Here is a 9,746-nt window from a genome sequence, read left to right as displayed (position 1 = left end):
TATGTTTACCAAATTACAGAAATAATACGAGTAGTAATCCTAAACCTAATCTACTTCTAAGGCATAACTATTTATATCCAGCCCCGCTTCCCCAGAGAAGAGATCACCTCGCTTGCGCCTTCCGTTCTTCCCATACGCCCTTCTCCATTATAATATTCCTTCTTCTAAAAAAGCTAGGGAGGAGAGCAGCGCGGCGTTAAGGCCTTTGTTTTCCTCCTTCTCTTCTCCTGTTTCTCGTCACTTCCTCGCGTTCTCATCATTGCCGATGGCGGCGTCGGCGGCGGACGTGGCGGCGGTGGGTTGGCGGCGGCCGAAGACTAAGATCGTGTGCACTCTGGGGCCGGCTTCGAGGTCGGTGCCGATGTTGGAGAGGCTTCTGAGGGCGGGCATGAACGTTGCACGGTTCAACTTCTCGCATGGATCCCACGAGTACCACCAGGAGACGCTGGATAACCTCAGGGTCGCCATGGAAAACACTGGGATCCTCTGTGCCGTCATGCTCGACACAAAGGTCGGATTTTGATTCGATTTCTTTCGTCTTTCCGGATGGCAATGTGTTTGGTTTCTTTGTAGTTTATTGTTTCTTCTTTTTCCTAATGGTTTTGTTGTGTTTTGATTATTTTTTTTTTTAATCCTTTGTCTGGGATTGGTGTTCTTCTTGGGGAGTTTATATTGTTCTTGTCGACGCGATCAATGTTTGATGGTTTTTTTTTTTCTTTCGTCTTATTGTTCTCCTTTTTTTTCTTGGATTCATATGTTCTGATTCTTGATTATGTTCTTGTTGTTTTATTTGTTGTTAGCTTTTTTTATATGTATGAGGAATTTTGATTCTTCATATTCTCTGCCTCTCCTTGTTCTTCTGTTTATCTCTGTTCTTTAATGCTTTCCTTTTTCCTTTGGTATTCTCTGTTTATCTCTATGATTATTTTGCATGAATTAAGTCGTTTGTATGTGATTCCAAGCAAGATAGAACATGCTTTTAATGATTTTATTGTCTTGGCTTTGATGTGGAAAGATTTTACTCTAATCACAACTTATTATCTCAGTTAGGGTTTTACATTGTCTTGGCTCCGCCAGTTGTTGCCATTCTTAATTTCCTACGTATGTATTTTATTCCTACCATTATGCATGTACATGGCATGTTGTCCTCTGCTACCAATCAGTTCGATACTGGATATTGATGCCTTCTATCATTGGCTGTCAGTGCATGCATAATGCCTTAATGATGGAGGCTTTTGTCACAAGTGATACAATACATGCACTGCGATAATCTCAGGTTGGCAGCTCATATTATTATTGCCACAAAAATTATGCAGCTGCTAACAGTTCTCATTTATTATGAACCACCTTTGGTTAGAATTTTCTACTAAAACCCACACCTTATAACTACCGTTAGTTTTCCCATTGTTACTGGTAGATAATATATAAAGGAACTGTTTCTGACATGAAAGGTGCTAAAATTTCGATGAAATACTTTATAATATGTTGTTTATACCATAAATAAGAGAAATCTTTCTAGATTATCGAATCTAGCAGTCTCTTGGCTGTGATGGACAAGTGTTAGCCATTGATTTTTGAAGTGAATGCATATTTGGTTTTTTTTCTTAATGCAGTAACTATAGACACTAAAAAGTCAGCTGAAGCATTTGGGGAAACGTTTTGATGGTTGAGAATATATCTCTAAATAAGATGCTATAAATAGCACAATTTGTGAAGCTGTAAAGATGCTGTTTGAACTGCAATGCTTTCATGTTTCCAAAAAGAAATGCGTAATTTTAGGAGCATGGAGCTCTTTTACATGCTATAGGGGATTTGAATCAAATTCATTTTGATGCTTTGAAGTGAGAAGAGCTCCATGACAGTATAAAGAACCTGTTAGGCTGTTAATTCGATAAATGTAAGCTGCTTTTTTTTTTATGATTTGGATGATATCTTGAGCTTCTTTGCAAATTTGCAGGGCCCGGAAATTCGAACTGGTTTTCTGAAAGATGGCAAGCCCATCCATCTCAAAAAGGGACAAGAGATCACCGTCACAACTGATTATAGCATAAAGGGTGATGAGAACATGATATCTATGAGCTACAGAAAGCTAGCCGAGGACTTGAAGCCAGGAAGTGTCATACTGTGCGCTGATGGGACGATCACTCTCACAGTTCTGTCGTGCGATAGGGAGTTAGGTTTGATCCGCTGCCGGTGCGAGAACTCTGCTGCTCTTGGCGAGAGGAAGAACGTAAATCTTCCAGGGGTCGTCGTAGACCTTCCTACAATCACAGAGAAAGACGAGGAGGATATCCTTCGGTGGGGTGTTCCAAACAAGATCGACGTGATAGCTCTATCTTTCGTGCGCAAAGGCTCTGATCTTGTGGAAGTTAGAAAGCTACTTGGAGAGCATGCAAAGACCATTATGCTGATGTCCAAGGTCTCTAATTATTCTGTCCAGATTTTACTGTAGGATGTTAGTACTTGTTCGAGTTTCTGATTCACAGTCACCTTTTGCAGGTTGAGAATCAAGAGGGGGTGGCTAATTTTGACGACATACTTGCAAATTCGGATGCTTTTATGGTGGCCCGAGGCGATCTAGGGATGGAAATTCCGATCGAGAAGATCTTCTATGCGCAGAAGGTGATGATCTTCAAGTGCAACATGCAAGGAAAGCCTGTTGTTACTGCGACCCAGATGCTGGAATCCATGATCAAGTCCCCTCGCCCCACCCGAGCAGAGGCCACAGACGTCGCCAATGCAGTTCTCGATGGCACCGACTGCGTGATGCTCAGTGGAGAAACGGCTGCCGGCGCTTACCCAGAGTTGGCAGTCCAGACGATGGCACGGATTTGCTCGGCGGCAGAATCCTGCATTGACTATGGAGCAGTCTACACGCAAACTGTGGCTGCTGCACCAGTTCCTATGAGCCCATTGGAGAGCCTTGCTTCGTCTGCAGTTGGAACGGCAATCTCTGCCAAGGCAGCCCTGATCTTGGTCCTGACTCGGGGAGGAAGCACGGCGAAGTTGGTGGCCAAGTACCGGCCGTCGATGCCAATCCTGTCGGTGGTGGTTCCTGAGATAAGGACGGATTCATTTGATTGGTACTGCAGTGATGAGTCGCCTGCAAGACACAGCCTGATATTCAGAGGACTGATTCCACTCTTGAGCGCTGGAACAGTCGAAGCCTCTCATTCAGAATCCACAGAGCAAGCACTTGAATTCGCCATGCAGCATGCGAAGGCTACAGGGCTCTGCAAGCAAGGAGACTCCATTGTTGCGCTGCATCGTGTAGGAGCTGCATCAGTTATCAAGCTGTTGATCGTCAGCTGATTGAGAATACTCCACTAGTCACCAATTTTGCGAGGTGCTTCTTGATCCTTGGACGCTGCCCAAATTGATCATCTGATGCTACACAAACCAATGGCATGATCCATGTTTACCATTTTGGCGGCACATGATCAGCAGATTTTGTTTCTTTAGCTTGTGCTGACAAGAGGCTGCTTTTAGTCTGTAGTAGTCAAGTCTAAAGTCTTCTAGTTGATGGTTCTGTTTTTTTTTTTTTTTTTTTGAACAGTTAAAATTGTTATGATACATTCAGCTTAAACTCGTTATTTTTCGTAAGGAAAAAGGTACTCAGTATAATCTTTGCATTGATTTTCTGAACTTCATATTTGCTGTCTGCTCTCTATAGTTTCAAGTATAATTTGTTTTCCAAAGCTAATATTTTTATGAGAACTTGCCCATGTTATCTCCAGGTCATGCATTAATGCAATGCAGGAATGCAATTTTGGCTTTGTTCGCCATTTTTTAACCTGTACGCTTAAACCAGAAATCCTTTGGGCAAGTGTGAGGAAGGGTGAGGTCATTCTGGTTTATATATATACTGTAGACAGACCGGAAATCCTTAATCAAATGAAACAATGTATTGCTATGCGATGCTTTGTGCTACATAAGAAAATCACCAGCAATCTTTAGCTTTAGGCTCTCCTTCATAGGCCGAAGTAATCCTACAAAGATAGATGCACGATGTAAAGATCATCAAGCATCGAAGGTTGGTCAAACTGAGAGAGAGATCTCGACCAATAATCAAGCACTAGCAGTACCACCTGGTGGCAGAATCTTTGAGAATAGACTAAAAATTCTTAATCACATGAAACGATGCATTTCTATGCACTGATTTATGCTACACAAGAAAATAGCAATAGCTTTTATCAGTTTTAACCTCTCCTTCAGAGGCCAAAGTAATCCTGCAAAGAATGATGCAAGATGCAGGGAATCATTAAGCAGCAAAAATTTGCTGAACTGAGAATTCAAACAGTAGTAGCAGTACCACCTGGTGGCAAATGTTAATTTCATAAATGACAAGACCACCATCCTAAGGCTGCCACTTCACGCAGCAAATTCTGTTTGGTTGATGGGCAAACTCCCCCAGCCTCCATACCCCAAACAAATTCAGCTCCTCGTATATCTGGAAAATGCTTTCCATTTAATCCTGCATGTCCATGAGAAGGGAATTCAGACCAGCCTTTCGCAGCCATCAATCTATATTTTTAGTCATTAATCTACGATAAAGTTACAAATGTGAATAGAACCATTACTACCTTTACAATCTAGCTCTATACCGCAATAGGAACTTGTACTTCACCCTTACCTTGCAACCAATCAAGTTGTTTTTTAGAATTGGGATTTGCCCCAGCAGTCAACCTTCTGCTTAGCAACCAGAAGTTCTCGATTCGATTATCAGATGGTGCATCCCCAAAAAATTGATCCTGGATAATTAGTGTGAGTGGATGAAGGAGGAGGAGGAGGTTGACCGAGAACAACAAGCACAAACCATATTCTAGCAGCTGCTCAAGTTTAATCCTTCTTTATTAATCTCAATTTAGCAAAAAGAGAAGATCAAAACTTGATAGATGATAACTATGCATACCTTGCTATTAGATCCGTTGGCACATTATTTATCATAAACAATACTCAAATATTTGTTTCCTCCAAGACGCTGCAAAATATTTTTCCGGCAGATCTTCTGCGTCCATGACAACCCTGCAGTCTCTGGGACTCATAAGAGGTACATCCGTATTTCAACCATAATCCATGAATTTGAGCTGCAAAAACAATCCTAAAAGCAACCACTGACATGAATAAATCTCTGCAACTAGGATTTCCATAACTAAGAGATACCTGCTTCAGAAGCACATGCAAGAAAATCAAACAAAACCCCAAATCCTTCACAGAGACTTGACAGTCCAGACCCGTCTCTCCTATTATACTTCTTCAACCTACTTAAAGTTAAAAACCTGACAGAGCATAATTACATTCCAATTACAACAGATATCATACTTCAAACACAAAGAAAGGCAGGAAGCTTTGGAAGAACCTAAAGAGAAGAAACTTGTCCCAATGTACAGAAGGACAGGATAAAACATAAAGATGATAACCATTAAAGAAACATCTTCAGTTCCCATCTACATAGGAGTTACTTCCAGACGTGGATGTAGTCGAGGATGAACTTCATCCACTATGCAATTATTGACAATGATAACAAAACCATAAAAAGCCCACCAGATCGGAACCCAGAATCTGCCCTCATTTCCTCTACTACTCTCAAGCCATTAAGAGCACATGTTCAGTTCTCCTCAGAATGTGAGTCACTTCCGGAAGCAGTTGATGATGGTGAATTTGAGGAAGAATTGCTACCATTCTCAGACCCTGACAACGGGAACAGCCCATTAAAAGGCCACGCGACAGGAAGCCAGAATCTATCACCATCTCTATCATCCTCATCACCACCACTCCCACCACTTCCTTCCACCCTACTATCACCGTTTCTAGACCCATTTGAAACCTTTGATTCATCAGCAGGCAGCTGAAACCTGCAAACAGGGCATGAACTATGGAGCTCCAGCCATGGCAATATACACCCATTATGAAATTTGTGTTTGCATGGCATCTCCTTAACCTCTGTCCCAATAGCAACATCCTCCAAACAGACTGAACAGCTCATATTTTCCTCAACTTTTACAGTAGGCAAAGCATTAACTGCCTCTTTCTGAGCTGGTGGTGTGCCATATCTGTTTGGGTCATTCTCTGCCAAATGATGCAACAATAGATCTAAACCAGGCCCAACAAAGTAGTCCCCCAATGAAGCACCAGCACTGGTGTTGCTCGAGTCTCGGCTTTGGTTCTGGTCAGAATCAAATGCTCCTTGGAGAATTATGGCTTGGTTAAAAGGATTGATGAGGATCACGCTTTCTCTTTCTCTTTCCCTCTCCCTCTCCCTCTCCCTTTCGCTCTCTGGGTTGTCAGACTCCAACCTAATATCATCCCGAAGGCTTTGGAGCAGCTGAAGTATGGCAGAGCTCCGCCGCCTCCTCCGCAGGAAATCTTCAAATTCATGATCTGAATCATCATCTTCCTCTTCCCTTCGCAATCTTGAACGCCGCGAAAAACCTCCCATCATTCCAAGCAAGATGGAAGACCATAGAGAGAGGGCGCGGTTGGATTCAAGATCAGAATCAGTGTCTGTGTCCCCTCTGCCATCCATTTCTTCCACAAATCCACTATCACAAAGGGGGCACTTAGGCTCCACTTCAATGACTGGATGGACCACCTCGGAACAGGCATAGCACCAGTATCTACCAGCCCAGGCTTCACCCATCTTACTATTCTTCCCTTCCACGCCCTTGCCTAACTTCCACTACTAAGACATGCAATTAATCCAACAATATATAATGGAAGAAAGCTCACTTTCGATAAACCAAATCTCTACAAATCTCAGACCAGCAGGGAGAAATTATCAGATAAAGAATATCTATCCCCTATCTTCCTGTCATAACTGATAATCTACAGGAAAAAAAAATAAAAAAGATCCCAGCCTGGTGAGCAAGAAAATTAAAAACAAAAAAACTCATTTATCAAGTGCAACAGAAATAGATATATCAAATATTTATCTGTAAACATAAAATTAACAAGTCGAGAGTCTGATCACATAAGGGGAAGAAGAGATCTTGATAGAATTTATAAGCAACAAAAAAACCCTCTATTTTTATAACTCTAAGAAAAGAGATTCCTTTTTTTAATGCACAAGAAATTTACACTAGAAAAGAACACGTATATAAGAAAAGGCATAGGAATCATGTTTTGCTTCAAAGAAGAGCTCAAGGTAGAACAAGATCCAGATATTTTACCAGGAGAATTTCTGAAATGGGATGACTTTTCTCTTGCGCAAGAATTCAAGAACAAGTTCCTCAATATCTCAGTCAAACTTATAAACAATCGCTAGATAAATACCACATCTAAGCCCTAAAATGGCATTATATAATAAAAACTATTCAGATATGCTCAGAGTGCAAGAATCTAGAAGCACAGACAAAAAAGAAAAAAAGAAAAAGAAACAAAAATCTATGTTCTTATTTCCATAAGCTAACAAATAAAAGCAAATTTGAGCACGGAACTAAAAGAAAATGGGCGGAAGAAAACCACAGGATTCACCGAAAAATCTTAAGCAAGAGGAGAGAAAGGTGTTACCTTGGAACGAATTTTAGGTTGCTTTGAGTGGATTTGGCCCTCTTTAGGGGGGTTTGGGGGAAGTCGAAATAGGGGAAGCTTCGGAGAAGAAACAACCAAACAGACCGTGTCCTATTCTACCCTTCTCTTACTCCCTGGAATTGATTTTTTTTCCATTTTTCTTTATCATTTTTATAATATTTATGAAATATTATGTTTTTATAATATAAATATTTATTGAATATTTTAATTTTAAAGTGTTTGGCACAAACTTCTAGACATACTTAACAGATTTATTTTTGACAATTTTAAGTTCTGTAGGATTCAATTAGTTTGTTGTACAATCAATCAAGACATTAGTGAGAATCATAAATATTAACCCATTCTATGTTAAACTGATGATAATTGGCACCATTCCCCAATTTTCTGTTTTACTTTTCTATTTTTTTTTTAAGCTTTAGTTACTCTTCTACTTTTAATCTTCGTTTTTGCTTTCAAAAGAAGGTTTTGGTGGTGGGGTTTCTACATTTAAAAAATAGCCATGAATAGGTATTGGGGACCAAGATCCCAAATTACTGTAATCTTAGTGGAGCTGGTTCTTTTTTTTTTTAAATCTTTCTTTATATATCTTTTTAATAAAAAATTATGAACCTAAGATTAAAACATGATCTAGGTGTGATGGAGTCGACAGCATTTAGGTTATCAACCTTCGTCATGTTAATATTTATATGAATTTCGAGTTTTTCAAGCTCAAATTAATGCAAATGCTAAAAGAAAAAAAAAATCAAACTCAAACATTACTGTTCTTTATTTTGGTGGAGAAATGTAACTGATCTTTATATTATAGAAATTTCTATAATATATAATTGTGATTTATATGAATTTTGTAGAAGCATGGATTCCTCAAAGCAATTATGTAGTAGGTGGACCGGCAACTAAATAATTTGCTCAAAATGTAGGATGTATTCCAGCAAATCCGTTTCTTTTAGCCTATATTATGGTTAATATAAGTTCCGAACCAAGTTTCGAAGCCAGATCTAGAACCCTTAGTTTCTCAAACAAGGATAAAATAGTAGATTTAAGGCTCTCAACTAAGGATAATATGGTACATTTAAGGGATACAAGATCTTCGAGGGCAAAGAATTCTACCGAGGTTAGTGGTAGACAGAGTATTCACAAATGCAGCTGAGCTAGTGAGTGCTGCAACTGAGAGTTCACCTGATAGGGACATCTGGGGGCTCTTCTTTGGCTCCTACAGCGCCCATGTACATGATGATATCGATGGTATTCTGGGAGTCTCCACCTCCTAATTTCCTTAAAGTAAATTTAGACAGCAGCATCTCAGGTGACGGCAGCAGATGCGGCATGGGTTTTGTGATTAGAGACCAGGACTCCATGCTAGTTGCAGTTGGAGGATGGCGTATTTTTGACGAGTCAGTCCTAGTGACAGAGTTGCATGCGGTGTGGGAGGGCTTCGTCCATGCCAGAGTGTACCTGGGTGCTCGGCGGGTTTTTCTTGAGGCCGATTCGGCTACAGTGGTCGACTGAATACAGAGCGGACATGCCAGGACGGATTTGCACCCCTTAGTTCGTGATATTTGCCACTTTATGGAGGAGTTTGATTTCTTTCGCATTTTGCATGTGTTTCGGGAGGCGAACAGTGTAGCGGACTGAGTCGCTTCCATTGTAGCATACCACACTAGAGCCGTCTCATGGAAGGCTTTGGAGCACGTGGTGCTGGCATAAAGCATACTTTGTACTATGATTATTCTGAGCGTACCCATTGTCGCATGTAGTGAGACATCGTTGCACCCAAAAAAAAAAAAAAAAAAAAAAGGAAGAAAGAAAGAAAGAGGATACAAGATCTTTGATAGGGGATGGTCTTGGACCGTGACAGGTTTAACCGTGAGCTTGTCTCGATACAATGTTCTCAACATGTTGGATGGATTGGGCAAGAAGTGGTGGGGAAGTTTCCCAAATGGACGAAGTACGAAGCGCTGTAACTTATTGTTCCATCTGATGGAATGGTGAGCAAGCTAGGGATCAATCAAACCATGACACTAAAGTTGTTTATGAGGTCATATCAAAGAGCAAGTGTTCCTATTTTGGGCCAGCTGATTCGTGAATTCCTAAATTTAGCTGTGCTTAACATACGTGCCCTTGGTACCGAAAAAATTGGTTTCCTCAAAATAATATGATTTATATTTTTTTGAATTATAATTAAAATTAAAATTTTGAAAACTTCAGTTTAATCAAAA

General features: G+C 40.4%; 2 protein-coding genes across 5 annotated transcripts; one reads left to right on the top strand and one right to left on the bottom strand.

Annotated features, from left to right (window-relative positions):
• The first annotated feature begins 229 nt into the window (after positions 1–229).
• On the top strand, positions 230–3,996 carry LOC120110286 (pyruvate kinase, cytosolic isozyme-like). The gene is made up of 3 exons (XM_039124847.1): positions 230–511; positions 1,958–2,419; positions 2,500–3,996. The coding sequence occupies exons 1-3, from the start codon at positions 266–268 to the stop codon at positions 3,310–3,312; spliced, it is 1,521 nt and encodes a 506-aa protein (XP_038980775.1). The 5' UTR covers positions 230–265; the 3' UTR covers positions 3,313–3,996.
• LOC103705352 (E3 ubiquitin-protein ligase SIRP1-like) lies at positions 3,887–7,627 on the bottom strand. 4 transcript variants are annotated; one of them, XR_005511128.1, is made up of 5 exons: positions 7,510–7,627; positions 4,913–6,825; positions 4,634–4,829; positions 4,316–4,474; positions 3,933–4,229 (listed from the first exon to the last, which is right to left on the bottom strand). XR_005511128.1 is itself a non-coding variant. In XM_039124845.1 (3 exons), exon 3 carries the CDS (start codon positions 6,638–6,640, stop codon positions 5,609–5,611), a length of 1,032 nt encoding a protein of 343 aa, XP_038980773.1. In that variant the 5' UTR covers positions 6,641–6,825; positions 7,170–7,284; positions 7,510–7,601; the 3' UTR covers positions 5,184–5,608. The 4 variants fall into 4 exon arrangements, 1 of the variants encoding a protein (XP_038980773.1); XR_005511129.1 differs by having other exon boundaries at positions 4,634–4,751; XR_005511130.1 differs by having other exon boundaries at positions 3,887–4,474; positions 4,913–5,279; positions 7,510–7,625.
• Between the last annotated feature and the right edge of the window lie 2,119 nt (positions 7,628–9,746).

The sequence above is a fragment of the Phoenix dactylifera genome, chromosome 3 (assembly GCF_009389715.1).
Source record: "Phoenix dactylifera cultivar Barhee BC4 chromosome 3, palm_55x_up_171113_PBpolish2nd_filt_p, whole genome shotgun sequence".
Taxonomy (NCBI): Eukaryota; Viridiplantae; Streptophyta; class Magnoliopsida; order Arecales; family Arecaceae; genus Phoenix; species Phoenix dactylifera.
This window is presented reverse-complemented; position numbering and strand designations above follow the sequence as displayed.